The sequence below is a fragment of the Equus asinus genome, chromosome 13 (assembly GCF_041296235.1).
Source record: "Equus asinus isolate D_3611 breed Donkey chromosome 13, EquAss-T2T_v2, whole genome shotgun sequence".
Classification (NCBI taxonomy): Eukaryota; Metazoa; Chordata; class Mammalia; order Perissodactyla; family Equidae; genus Equus; species Equus asinus.
The window spans coordinates 15,010,772-15,025,832 of NC_091802.1; the positions used below are offsets into that span (position 1 = coordinate 15,010,772).

At 46.3% G+C, this 15,061-nt stretch overlaps 1 protein-coding gene across 9 annotated transcripts in view; it reads left to right on the forward strand.

Annotated features, from left to right (window-relative positions):
- Nucleotides 1–5,157: 5,157 nt before the first annotated feature.
- P2RX5 (purinergic receptor P2X 5) overlaps nt 5,158–15,061 on the forward strand; it is a 30,592-nt gene continuing 20,688 nt past the window's right edge. For all 9 annotated transcript variants that reach the window (XR_011493632.1, XM_014832555.3, XM_044744685.2 and 6 more), the window contains exon 1: nt 5,158–5,429. Coding sequence is in view for 8 of the 9 variants with exons in the window: in XM_014832555.3 (XP_014688041.2) it covers nt 5,293–5,429 (137 nt within the window). In the remaining variant the exon portion in view is untranslated. The remainder of the gene's footprint in view (nt 5,430–15,061) is intronic.

Here is a 15,061-nt window from a genome sequence, read left to right on the forward strand (position 1 = left end):
CCCTTCCTGCTCCTGTCCCTCCCGGCCATCCAGGATACTCAGGATACTCAGGACTCGGAGGGAAGGCCCTCCTCATCTTGCGATGGCTCCTTTTGTGCCCTGGGACAGATTCAGACCTCCTACCGCTAGGCCTTGCATGAGCCCTCCTCTCCTGTGGGGTGGGAACTAGAACTGCATTCCTATATGTGAGTAATGTGTGAACCTCTACTCCAAGAACCATACTATTTTATGGCATTTATGTTTTCTTTATTTCTATTTTGCTTCCTTCTAGTTTTTGGAGAATGTCTTTTGAGTTTGTCAGCCCCTCAGGTTAAGAGGAAGTCTTCAGGACCAGGGGAGGCCTCGCTAGGGCTGGAGGGGAAAGGAGGAGCCCATATCTTGGAGGCTGCAGGTGACCAAGTGCCACACCACGGCGCTGATGGAAACGCATTGATGCTGTCGGCCATGCACCTGCAGCCAACGGTTTCCCTCTTAGCAGCTCCCCCTCTTCCCCTAGAGAATGGGAGGTTTTCCTGATTGAGGGGATGATCTTGTAATTCTCCTGCCTCTAAAGGCTTGTCCCCGGCCCCCTTCCTCCCTCAATCTATAAAGTTCACAGCAGGAGGAGAGAATGGTGCTGGGAGAAGGTTGGAATCAGAAGTGAGAGGGTCTGTTTGCCGCCAGGCAGAGCCCCCAGCACATTTCTCTGGGGAGAGGGAGGGCTCTGTCTGTCTGTCTCTCAGTTCAAAGACACTTGAGGATCCACCATGGTTTTTACTAGAGATTGTCCCAGGACCCAGAGCAGACCTAGATGCCCCAAGAGTGGGTTCAAACCACGCAGAAAAAGACAAAATGTTGGCAAGTTTTAGGAGTAAATGAGATGCTGTAAAAAGAAAAAAGCCCTTTATAAATTCATTTTCTAGTTCCCCTTCACTTTACTGCCAGGACCTTAAACCATCCAACTAGACAAAGGCTCGTGACCCAGATGAGAAGGGTTCCCTCACCGCCAGTCTCTTTCTTTCGGGTGGACGGCTCTTGTAATAAAGCATGTGGGGGACTCCGTGGTGGGGGAGAGGGAAGGGCACGGCGGTGAGGCAGGGAGGGGCTCTGACTGCTCTGAAGGCCAGCCATTCCCCTGACTCCTGACCCCGGGAGTGAGGTTTAAAGGCACCTACTCAGTTCTTGGTGCGCCAGGGTGGTGCCCTCAGCCCCGGCGGCAGGGGGAGCCCCTGCAGAAGGCACCCGTTCTCTTGACAGACCCTCACTCTCACGTGGCATCATGAGAGAGTCCATTTCCCTCCGAGGAGCACCGTACAAGCTGGGGGGAGATGCTGTTCCGCAGGGCCCCGGCAGTGGCTTCCCTCCACAGCGGCATTGCACATGTGAGAGCCAGAAGCCACAGGCTCTAGAGGACAGAGCCCCGAGTGGGTTCCACGGAGACCTAGTACCAGTCTCAGCTTCTCAGGTGACCTCGGACCTCATTCCATCAAGCTTGAAATGGGCTTGACAGGTACGTCTTCGGCCGAGCTCGCAGAGTGAGTCCAGTGAGTTGATGTGGAAACTGTAAAGCACTGCGCTCTTGGTGACAGTGGAGATGATTTCTTGGACTGGGGGGCCGGATCTCCTGGATTCAGATTCTGGCCCAGATGCTCACTAGTGGTGTGATCATGGACGCAGCTAACCTTAGGGACAAAAGGGATAATAGCAGTACCAACCACATAGGGTTGTTGAGATGCTGAATGGAGCCCATGCACGTCAGGCGCTGAGAACCGCGCTTGGCCAGTAGTAAGTGCTGAGGAGCATTCGCTCTGGGCCTGGTGCTGGCGATCATTTCAACAGGGTAGGTGCCTTGGGGCTCTAAGACTTGAGATGGGGTTGGGTAGAAATTGGAAAAACTCACTCAAAAGCAGCGGGCAACTTTCTCTCTAGGGGAGACTTCATCTTGGTTCTGGAAACATCCTTGACTTGGACTTTTAATAATGCAATTTAAAAAGCAAAGCCCCTTCTCCTGCTTTGGGTGTAATGGGTGTTGGGCCGGAACTTGTGGGGCCCCAGCTGTGTGGAGGTCGACTGCAGATACTTGTGTTTGCCCCTTTTGAGAAGTATTTTTCATATTGTTTTGACCATGACCCACAGGAAGACAGGTATTCCACATCACAATGTCATACGCACACACTCATACTTCAAACGAAAGTTTCACGAAACTATGCCTACCCTTACTTCCTTAAACACTCTCTGATGTTTTCTTTTCTTTTTTTGTCTTGCTATGCTGGTTGAGACCCAGGGAATTGACATCATGACCCACCAGTAGGTCTGGACCTCCTCTAAGTAGCTATGCTGAGAGGGACCCCACAGCAGGGGTCTGGCCCCAGCCCTAAGAGCAGCTCTTCCCCCTCTGGACATCCCTCGTGGTCTCTAAAGCTTCGGGATACTTCTGTCAGAAATTGCAGCCTGGGGCCGGCCCCGTGGCCGAGTGGTTAAGTTCACGTGCTCCTTCATGCGCTCAGCTTCGGCGGCCCAGGGTTTCACTGGTTCAGATCCTGGGTGCAGACATGGCACCGCTCATCAAGCCACGCTGAGGTGGCGTCCCACATGCCGCAACTAGAGGGACCCACAACTAAAAAATATACAACTATGTACTGGGGGGCTTTTGGGAGAAAAAGGAAAAATAAAATCTTTAAAAAAAACAAGAAAAAAAGAAATTGCAGCCTTGTCTTGGCTGGACCGTGGGGGTTCAGGAGGGGCTGCCAACACTGGAGGGCAAATAAGAGCAGAACCCCTTCCCTAAAGCCAGAGTGGCCGTTCTGACAAGCCACAGAGGGTACATGTGGCATTTCAGCCTCTCCAGCAGGGCACAGTCGGTGCTCAGTAAAGGTTTGAGGAATCAGGAACAGGGGGGAGTGCCCTGGACTGGGGCTAGTTGTAGACTCTGTTCCACCTGCAGAATGAAGCTTCTAAAGTCCCAGTTATGACTGGGCAGGGTGGCAGCTCCAAATTCCTTCCCTGTTTAAAAAAATCAGGCCTGAGTTTGTTCACTCACTCAACCAATATGTACTGAATTATTTTACTGCAGGCATAGCGGTGGGCGTGGGATACAGAGACGTCCAAAGGCAAGGTCCTGAACTTTCGGGAGCCTAAGACCTCTGGTCTTAGTAGGGGACACAGTCAGTAAGTAAACAAGACCATATCCAGGAGTGACAAGTGCTCTAAGGGAATAAGAAGGAGCAATGGGATAGAAAGTGAGTTGGGTGGAGGCCACTTTTGGTGGGTAGGAATAAGGACAGGGCTTTTTGAGGAAGTGGCATTTGGATTGAAATTGATGAAAAGATCTGTGCTTTCCAAATGACAGTTTGAGAGCAAAATACAGATTCCCAGGCCCCATCCTAGACTTAGGGAAGGAAAATAGCAGCAGGGCCCAGGAATGTGCATTTTTCATCCAAATGATTCCCATGTGCACTAAAACTGGAGATCACACCTGGTGAACTTCAAGGTCCCTCCAGCTTGCAGGGCCTGTGGTGCAGGGAAGAGAATTTCTCATTCCTGAGCTCTAGGGTAGGAGAGGAGCAGGACTGCTTCTGGTTGGATGGCAAGATGCAAAAAATGAGTGAGCGCCACACCTCAACACACAAAGGGAGAGATCACCCGGGGCCCTGCCTCCCTGCGGCCGTGATCTCGGAGCTGCCCTCCTGACCTGCTCCCACTCCCTTGAATTTAATTTCATGTGTTGTTGTTATGGGACCAAATGTGAGTCCCCTTCTTGGTGAGTTAATCAAACTACACCAGGAGTAGCTGTCACAAAGCAGAAATTTTATTCGTAGCATGCAGCAAAGACAATGGAGACCGTAGGGAATAATTTCACAAAGCTCTGGCTCCTTGAGCACGGGGACGTGGGTACCTTTATTTGGGGTAGGGAATGAATGTTCAACGGGAAATTTCATCATCATGTGCAGAGGTGGGCATAAGCTTGCACATGTGTGGTTTGAAATCATGCTTTTATATATACATTGCATGATCTAAGAATGGCTGCTTTGCCCTCCCCAGATCAGGGGAATTTCCATGTTAAGGAGCGCAGATTACTTTAGCACAACTCTCTGCCTGTTTATGTAGATGTCACTCTTGTGGTTTCAGTTTGTGCTGGTTTGTGCTGCTCTGTGCCGGTTCAGAGCAGTTGGGTCCGGACCAGGACGGTTGTCACTTAGAGCTTCTTCCCGGAACACAGCTGAAACGGCGTAAGCTCCACACCCCAAAGTCCTTAGAGAAAGGAACATCTGCACTTTCAACAAAACAAGAGGATTAGGTCAAACAGACAAGAAAAAACGTTAGAGTTTAGGCAAGACAAGAGAAGGCGTTAGAGTCCACGGCTGGTGACATTGTGAGGGGCGCAGTCTTAGCAGCCTAGATGAGGTCCATCTCTTGCTTTGGGAACATTTCAAGCAGCTGGAGCCCGCCCTCTCTCCAGGCATGATTTACGATCCTAGGCATTCCCTGTCCCCCACCCCCGCCCCATCCGCCCTCAGTGTGGCGCAGAGTCCTTGACGCTGTGGGCACTCGAACCCGCTTGGCACCCGACTCCCTGGGAGTGCGGACTTTACACCTGCCGCAGCGGCTGCAGCAGGAGCACCCACATCGTCACAGCAGACACGGGAGCCAGGGGTTGGACGAGACTTTAGTCTCTCCCAGCCTGGGGGCAGGGTGGGGGAGCCAGGTTGCCCTGGAGCGCTGGAAAAGTCCAGAAACCTGTTGTGTCTACCTACTAATGCTCGTTATCACCTCTTCACCTCCACTTCCCGTGCTGTAGGTCCCGCCTCCCCTGACCTCAGTTTCCCCTTTCTATTCGATAGGCCAACCCCCTGGGATTTCTTTGGGATTAGAGAAAGGGGGTTTGCTTTAAAAGGAGCACCTCCTCCTCCCCCCGCCTCGCCTCCTCACTCCTCGGCGCAGCGATCCCCGCTGGGGCAGCCGCACGCGCGGGCTTGCGGCCCCGGGGAGCGCCTCCCAGGCCCGCGGCTGGGCGCTCGGTGCGGCGGTGTCACTGGGAGGGGAGGAGGGGAGGAAGAGGTGGCGGCAAGGTCGCAGTCCGAGGCTCGGGCGCCGGCCCCAGCGGATCCCAGCGGCGGCTCTCTGAGTATCCGCGCCGCTCGCCGGCCGGGCGCCCCCGCGCTCCGCCGCCCCCCGCGCTCGCCCGACCGCCCGCAGGAGCCGCGCAGCGCCCACCGAGGTGGGAGGGCCGGGCGGCCGGGAGGCGGGCGCTCGGCGGCGCCCCGTGCGGCACACGTGCCGCGGTCGGCGGTTGGGCCTGGCTGAGACAGCAGCATGGGACAGGTGGTCTGCAAGAGCCTCTTCCAGTCGCTGTTCGACTACAAGACCGCAAAGTATGTCATCGCCAAGAACAAGAAGGTGGGCCTGCTCTACCGGCTCCTGCAGGCCTCCATCCTGGCTTACCTCGTGATGTGAGTTCTCCGGGGCTTTTGGGAAGGCAGGGAGGGTGTGGGGGACGGGGGCGGGGGTTGGCGGTGGTGGTGGTGATGGCTGGGGGCCAGCAGCTGGGACCTTCTCCAGGGCCCCGGAATTGGCCTGTGTACACATGATGTCCCCTGTGGTTGGGGGTCTATGACCCTGTGTGGGAGGGGGCCCTCCTTGGGCCGTTGCTGTAAGGGTGAGGGGTAGGAAGGGAGCCCTCTGCTCCCTCACCCGCTCTGGAGGTGATGAGATGCAGGCAGAGGCTTCTGGGTTCCTGGATTTATGAGGCTTTCCGTGGGCAGCTCCTTCCTCCAGGGCTGGAGCCCCCATTGTCAGGGCTATGGGAAGGGGGCAAGGATGCAGGGGGCTGGGCTACAGCTGTCGGCCCTGGGCCCTGGCCTGGCGCTGGCCCAGGCACCTGGTAGGTTATTTATAATCACTGAGCTCAGTGCCAAGCTGCGGGCTGGGACAACTCATCAGCCTGGCATGTCCCAGAACTCCCCTCTGGTCAACCCGCCCTACGCGTGTGTGACCTCTCAGGTGTCCAGCAGGGGTCCTGCCAAGGGCCCTCTGCGCCTGCCCCCAGCTCAGCTGTCTGCCTCCCCAGCTCCTTCCCACCTAGCAGGAGCTGGTGCCATCAGCTGAGGGGGCAGCTCCTTGGGGTTGCTCAGCCCGGCACTGTTCAGAGCTCTTACCCCGGAGTAGGAAGGGGACAGGTGGAGGGAGGGGATGACACCAGCTGACTGGAATGCTGGTGCATCTCTTTTACTCCTTTAGTAAATGCTGCTGAGTCTCTTCTGTTTCCGGACTGGAGCAGGAGCAGCCACTTCTCCTGGGAGGGCAGCTGACCTCACCTGGAGCCCCTAAGGTCCCTGGCTGTGCAACATCTGAGGCCACCTGAGGCCTTTGTACATGCTGTTCCTCCTCTAATGGGTTAGCCCACTCATCCTTCAGACCTGAGTTCCCCCGTAAACCCTCCTCTTTTCCTCCGAGGCATTCCCACGGTGTAATTAAATGCTTATCTGGGGGATCATTTGCTTAATGTCTGCCTGCCTCTCTCCAGCCTGGGAATGCCATGAGGACAGAGCCTGGCATTGCCTGACTGTTTAGGGAATAGGTGTGAGATGAATGAGTGAACGAATGAGTGAATGTTGGTCCTTGAGTATTTGCTGAATGTTTCTGTCCAGGCCCAACCCAGTGTGTCCTTACTGAAATGGCTGGTTGGCTCAAGGGTCACAGCTGTTGGGGAGGAAGAAGACATTTCCTCTACCCACTCTTGGTCCTTCTGGCCCAGCTACAAGTTAAATTGACATGAGACAGAATAACAGAAGAAAATTAAACAAAGCTTTATAACATGTATATGTGGGAGAGACCCAGGAAAACTGAGCAACTCGCCAAAATGGCAGAGGTTCTCATCTTAAATACTATCTTCAGCTAAAGACAAAGGAGGATGTTGGGGGTGGTGGTCTGGACCTTCAAAGGGGAGGAAGGCCCTTCACATGGAAAGGGAAAAGCAAATGTTTGGTAAATAGAACTTTGATAAGAGTGGGCTTAGCAAGGCTCCTTCCAGCCTACTGGATACCCAGAGTTATCTGTGGTGAAGGCCTGTCCTGGGGATACGCCTTTATTTTAAATTTCTTTTAGGCAGTTAGAGGGAAGGTCAAAGTCTTTTTCAGAGTCTTTCGTTGTTAAAAATAACCAAGGCAAGGCAAAGAGACACATTTTGAGGTGGCCAATTCTGATTCCCCACAGTCCCGCCTTTGAAACTTTAAAAAGTTTCTCAGTCCTCTGAAACTTCAAGAAGTTTCGTAGTCCAGAAGCTGAGTGGTAGGTTGCTCCATCTCACTGAACACATTTCTTAGTCCTGATAATAGGTCAGTCCAGTTAAATTCATTTTAGAAGGCGGTGATGCAGGTGAGCTCCCGAAGTTAGGCCTATATTGTAGAAGCAAGCAATCAGGTATTTAATAAGAAGTATTTCTATGGAAACAAGAAGAAAAACAAAAGTTAATGGTTGGAGCAAATTATAAACCAGTTTGAGCCTGGGGACAGCCTGTCAAGAAGATTTTTAGATGTCAGGGTCGAAGCTTCTTTTGCAGTTTGAAATGTCTCTGGTGATGTCATCAGGTGTTCAGGTGTCTTACACAGCAACAGACATGAACCTCTCCTAAGTTTATATCAAGTTATTCAGCTTCAGTTTGCAAGGCTTCAGGAAAAAGGGCAGGTTCAGTTCTCAATGATTCTGAATGAAAATGATGGAAAAAATTGAAAATGTTAGTTTGCAGATTTGCAGCCAGATATTTCAGGAGACTAGAAGAATTCAGGATCCAGTCTAGTTTACAGGTAGAAAAGAAAAACCTCAAAGACAGTTAATAGAACTAGGATCTAATATCCACAAACATTTAGTATAGTTTTTACTGAAACATAATTTTTCTCTCTAAAATCACCCTCGTTTTTACCAAAGATAGCCAAATTAAGACTGATTGGGTTGTAAAGTAAGTTTAGTTTCAATAAATTTGGCCCAATTATTTACATAAGTGTAGCAAGAATAGCGATTGATCATATAGGCTCTTTTAAACCTGCTTTGCTGAAACTTTTTATAAGGAATCCTAGATTGAACTTTAAAGGGCTCTCGAGGCCAGGAAAGCCAAGGACTTATCAAAACCTGTCATACCTACAGATTTGGGTGAATTTTTCTCTTCTTGAGCTCCCCAAAATATTTCAAGGTTCCAGTCACCTGCCAGATAAGTGACCTTCCTTATCCATAAGGTTTCTAGGAAACAAGGTAAGGCGTATTTCTTACTTTATTCCATTGAGTCCAGTCCTTGTTTCTCAAAAGCTGTCTGGTCATATCTGAGTCTATGACTGTTTCTCTCGAATATGACATTCCAGTCAAAGCTTTGGTAAGATAACCAATGTTTCCAATTCTGTCCTATTATAAGGAGAACAGATTTTTATTGAACTTATGTAAATAACTATATTGCCTTGAAAATAACAATGCTTACTAAGAGTTTCCAAATTCTGGAGGGATCAGGTAGGGAGGAAAAGGCAAATGTTTCAATTTTGTTTACAAAAGTATAATTTGTCAAATTGCTGTGTCATAGGTAGCTTCAGAGAAAAAGCTTTCCTTAAATCTTTTTTTTGGAGGGGGGGGGGAAGATTAGCCCTGAGCTAACATCTGCTGCCAATCCTCTTCTTTTTGCTGAGGAATATTGGCCCTGAGCTGACATCCGTGCCCGCCTTTCTCTGCTTTATATGTGGGGTGCCTACCACAGCATGGCTTGCCAACCAGTGCCATGTCCGCACCCGGGATCCAAACCAGCGAACCCCGGGCCGCCAAAGTGGAACGTGTGAACTTAACTGCTGCACCACTGGGCCGGCCCCTTCCTTAAATCTTAAAAAAACCTACAACTTTTTACAAAATCAACAATATTTTAAACAAAAGGTCATAAAATCATCCTCATCCGTTCATTCAGTCCTGTGTAATCGATTTTTAATCTTAATCTTCTGTTAGCAGTGTTATGGGGTTATCAGTTTCTCTGTTAGAGTTCTGTAATTTCTTACCCAGTTCAGTTTCATAATCTGAAAGCTTGTAAGAAACCTGTGTTTTAGAATGTGTCAGAGTCTTTTCCTTGACTCTCTAAAGATGAAGACATTTGTAAAAGTAGGGTTAAACAAAACTGTCTGTAGGGGCCGGCCCGTGGCCGAGTGGTTAAGTTTGCACGTTCAGCTGCAGGTGGCCCAGTGTTTCATCGGTTCGAATCCTGGGTGCGGACATGGTACTGCTCATCCAGCCATGCTGAGGTGGCGTCCCACATGCCACAATGAGAAGGACCCACAGCTAAGAATATACAACTATGTACCAGAGGGCTTTGGGGAGAAAAAGGAAAAAAATAAAATCTTTAAAAAAACTGTCTGTAAATGACAAAAGACTTAAAAATGACAATTGACAAAGAAACTTGGTTATTTCTGTGACATACTACACTTTAAGATAACTAGAATTATGACTGACAACCAGGACAGATCAGAATTTTAGGAATTAAACACTTATATCAATAATACTTACCCACATAACACCATAGGTCCCTTTGAAACAATGTTTAGTTATCCATTTGACCATAGTGACAAAGATTTTTAGTGAATGCAGAAGATTAAATAGCTGTAAGACCTTAGCACCTGTGATTACAGACCTGATAAAACAATACAGGAAATTAATTTTGATAAAACATAAAATCCCTACCATTCTGGTAGGCTACTCAAAGAAAACACCTTTCATAATCCCTTTACCAGCAGCAGACTAAAAGTTCAGGAGAATTATCCTTTTAAGAGCGGAAAAAAACCAAAGTCTAATTTTGCACCAGCTTACTTTTGATATTAAACGCATTTACTTGATTAAATTCATTTTAATTTTAGCCATCTTGACCATGCACAAAACTCTTTTTAGAATTTCTCTTTTACAAATGTTCTGTAACTTTCTTTTTACATTTAGAATTTGTCCCATGCTTGCTTTCTTCCCTTTTAGTACTTTAGGACAAATTTATCTTTTTTTAACAACACAAACAAAATATTTCCATTCTTTATACCTTCTTTACTGAAAACTTACATCTTTCCTTGAATGCAAATATGTTTTCTTTATTAATTTCTAGTAATTTAATCACATATTAGAATTTTTAACCCTTAGAAACCTTAATTTTTAAGTAAAAACTAAGCAATTATAAACTTTCTTTTTTTCTTTTTAAAGATTGGTACCTGAGCTGACATCTGTTGCCAATCTTCTTTTTTTTTTTCCCTCCTTCTTCTCCCCAAAGTCCCCCAGTACATAGTTGTATATTCTAGTTTTATGTCTTTCTGGTTGTGCTATGTGGGATGCTGCCTCAGCATGGCCTGATGAACGGTGCTAGGTCCGTGCCCAGGATCCAAACCAACAAAACCCTGGGCCACTGAAGCAGAGTGCTTGAACTTAACTACTCAGCCACAGGGCTGGCCCCATATGCTTTCTTTTACATTAGCGTTCTGTGGCTTGGCAAGTTTGTTAATACTTTTTTATAATTTAAAATACATGTTACTTTATAGTACAATCTTTTAATAAAACACAAGACATGTTTACCAATAGACTCAAACACTTTTTAGTTTCTCTGTAATAAGAAGCCAATAGTAGTATTTTTAATATTTAGTAGTATATTTAATAATTAGTGTCTAATATTTTATCTTATTTACAAATGAACTAGATACTCAGTGGATTTTCATTATTTAAGCATTTCATTATGGAAGCAAAACTTCAAAGTTTTAAGTTACCAAAAAGATTTTGAAAGTTATTTTAAATACACATGTTATAACACATAATTATTGTTAAAAAATTCATTCTTATCTTTTCCACATCTGCTTAGTTTACCTGTTTCCAATAATTATTTAGGTTGCCTATAAAGACTTTGAGACATCAGACAAAATCAGCTATCATTTTAAGTTGTTATGCTGACTAGTTTGTAACAGGGATAAAATGAGCTTATTTAACTAGTAAACCCAGGCTGCATGTCTGCATCATATCCATTGCTGATAACTCAGGGGACATGTCCATTTTAATCAAAGCAACAAACTTAAATAAGCTTTCAGTTATCAAAGATGAATTTACCATGTTAACGTGAGTGACATTTGGGTTAGTTTCGATTACATTTAGAAATAATGTAAATGCTTACTTTAAGCCAGTTAAACAGAGCTCTTAATTTTGGCCATACCATCTAGGGATAAAATGTCACACATATATAACATACATATAGACACACACAAACACACAGGTAGACACAGAGATGTTAATTTTTTTTTTTATGATTGGCACCTGAGCTAACATCTGTTGCCAATCTTTTTCTTTTCATTCTTCTTCTCCCTAAAGCCCCCCAGTACATAGTTGTATATTCTAGTTGTAGGTCCTTCTAGTTGTGCTCTGTGGGACGCCACCTTAGCATGGCTTGATGAGCAGTGCTAGGTCTGTGCCCAGGATCCGAACCAGTGAAACCCTGGGCCGCTGAAGCAGAGCTTGCGAACTTAACCTCTTGGCCATGGGGCCCCGGCCCCCATAGATGTTAAATTTTTGTTATGAATCAGGTGCAATACAAAACTCACTAGTTTCTGAGAAACATTTGCATTTCCAAGAATGGCTCTCAGGTCCTAGAGAAGATGGGAGCAGAAAATCTACGTCATAAAGACAGAGAAAGCAGTCAAGTTTTCTTCAAGATGGAGGTTCTGGGGGATAATTGCCTCATCAGTTTCTCATGTCTCAATCTTTTGTCTCAATTAATGTCTAGGAGTACTTTCGGAGGAACAGGGGAGGCCCTGGGGTTGGCAAAAGACAGATGAACTTTGAACTGCCTTCCAGAACCATACCTCCAGCCTTGGAGAGATTTGCAAGACAAAGACGATTGTTTCCAGTTCCCTAAAGAACTGGGCTACAGCCTGAATGATAAAAATGAGGCTGAATCCCTCCTCCAGCTACACCCTTCCAATTGCTTCTTTCTATCAGGGAAATTTTTAACTTAAGAGGCGAATCAAAGATTTGTATGTTGTAAAACTTTCAGGACAATGTATCACACCTGTAAAAGTCTGAACAAAGCATTTAACATGAGCCCTCTTTCTAAGTGTACAATTTAACCCTAGACCAGTTTACCTTGGAGGGGGGCTTTCATTATCCTTTTTATTAGCCCCTCATACTAGCCTCTAGTTTTATCTCATACGATGTGGGCTCAGGCAGCCCTGCTGACTTCCCTTTTAGATTTATGTGCTGTCTTACAATCAGGCAGGGGAAATGTTCCCCAGTGAGACACAGTGTCTATCCCCACGATACAATCCAGCAAAAAGAGATACAGTCACTTCACATAAAGCCCATAAATATATCAGTTTTTCTACAAAATTTCATCTGAATTCTATCAACTCTTAGACCGCTAATCATAGTTTTCATTAGGGCTTTATCAGTAGGTCTTGGTCTTCTAATTTTGGATGGGGGAAACGTTCTCGGTCAGATATTTTAAAACATACTCAGGCAAAGTTGATATAACCTCTTTATATAAAATCAGCTCAAACATTCCAACCATTATAATCTCATCAATACTTATACTTTTACATTTTCTCAATTTAATTGTAACCTGAGTCAGGGTCTTAAGGCTAGTCATTTTTTTTTTTGTATTTCCTTTTTAATTTGGCCTTTTCATAGGTACCAGTAAAAATTATGATGAGAGCTCTCACAAATTTTTTTTCCCAATTCAGAAGTTTTCCCAATTTAAATGATCCATCGTCTGGCCACATGGACGAGTAGGATCCTAACAGTGACTCATACCAATAAGCTTAACCATGGACGTAAGAGGCATCCCCAAAAGAGATCCAGAAAGTTCACTCCCAAAAACAGTCTAAGAAAGTAAAGGCCTTCATTGCACAGCAAGCAACAAAGGTTGAGACAACAAAGGTCCCTTATGAAAGCAACTGGGACCCCCTCTGACATGCTCCCCTGAGAGCTGACACAGCCAGACAAAGAGAGTGTGTCCCAGAGCCCCAGCACTCGACTGGCTGCCAAGGTGCATGCCAGTACATGCATCCTCCGGATGGCAGAGACCAGAAAGGTCACAAAGCCAAGCTCTCAAGACACAGAATAAGAAAATAGAAAAAAACCTCATCTGATATGCACATTAGCAGTTTTAGCTAAGCCTTGGGTCTCTTGGAACCAGAATAATACCTAGGAGGAAGGCATCGTGGGGTTGGGGATTTTTACAGAGTACCTTGTCGTTGCACGGACATTTTCTTGAAGTTGGCAGGGGGACCTGTGTCATCTACCCCGTTCCATGACCAACTCATCCTTCCATGGGAGACTTCTTGAAATGGTGAGTGCCCTAATGGCTCTTAACTGCTCAACCTGCACCCACCATATTTGGGGCCTTTTTGGCTTCCAAGATGCCCTCAGCAACAGCTTTCACCTTATGTGCATGTTCCCAGACAACAGGCTTGTAGAGATGCCTGTGTCTTGTGACGAACGACAAAAAAAGAAAGAGACAAGGAAAAGTACTATCTCTGGGAGGAAAAGGATCTACAACCAATGAGTACTCAACCAGATCCTAGAGTCGCTGAGTCCAAGAAGCTAGCCTCACCAATATTTTCTCCTGCTAATCTAAATTTAGAAAAGGAAAAAAACCTCACCACTCTTATTTCCATTGGACCCTGTAGGCAGAGATCTGAGAGACTGACGTAGTAAGAACTCTTACTTCCTGCTGGCTCTCGTCAGGGGTCCAGGATCGCTCAGCAGCAGCAGTCCAGGAGTGAGCAGTGTCCAGCCAGTGAAATTTTATCCCATCTAAGTCACCAAACTGTTGGGGAGAAAGAACATTTCCTTTACTCACTCTAGGTCCTTCTAGCCCGGCTATGAATTAAATGACACGAGACAGAATAACAGGAGAAAATTAAACAAAGCTTTATAGCATGCATACATGGGAGAGACCAAGGAAAACTGAGTAACTTGCCAAAATGGTGAAGGTTCTCATCTTAAATATCATCTTCAGCTAAAGACAAAGGAGGATGTTGGAGGTGGGAGTGGTTTGGGGCTTCAGAGGGGAGGAAGGCGCTTCATATGGAGAAGGAAAAGCAAATGTTTGATAAACAGAACTTTGATAAGAGTGGGCTTAGCAAGGATCCTCCCAGCCTACTGGATACTCAGAGTTATCTATGGTGATGGCCTGTCCTGAGGACAGGCCTTTATTTTAAATTTCTTTTAGCAGGTTGGGGGAAGGTCAAAGTTTCTTTCAGTCTTTTGTTGTTAAAAATAATCAAGGCAAGGCAAAGAGACACATTTTGGGGTGGCCAATTCTGATCCCCCATACAGCCCTCTCAGAATTCCTTAGAGACAGGATAGCCTAGGGCCCAGGACATGCCAGCTCTGGCCCCAGAGAGGAGGAGAGTAGACACATCCTGGTTGGTACCTACTATACTGAGAACCCTTACCAGTGCCATGGGAGGTGCTGGACATCCCATACCATTGCTGTATGACCTCAGGCAGGCAGCTTCCTGCCCTCTCCTGGCCCCTGTGTCCCCAAGTTTCCCGAGGGGAGGTTTACCAGGACAACCTCTAACATTAACAGTAACATCAGCAATAAGTTGGTGAGTTGTATTCACTGAGCTCTTCCTCTGTGCCAGGCGCTCACTGTGCTAAGCAATTTACATGAACCATCTCATATTTTAGAAAATTATTTTTTGTATTGCGCTCACTGTGCTAAGCAATTTACATGAACCATCTCATATTGTAGAAAATTATTTTTTGTATTTTTGACATAATTTTAGACTTATAGAAAAGTTACAAAATAGTATAAAAATTTTTTTAATGCCCTTGCTCTAGATTCCCCACATGTTAACATGTTACTACATTGGTGTTGTCTTTCTCCCTTTGTCTCTCCGCAGGCACACACACAAATGGTAGATTAATGGTATGTATACGGAATTTTTTCTGACTGTTTAAGAGTAGGTTGCAGACATGATGCCCCTTTACTCCTAAATATTTCACTGTGTATTTCTTAAAACAAGGAATTCTCTTATTTATCCAAATACAAGTATGAAAATTAGAAAATTAGCATTGAACAATATTGTCTAACCTACAG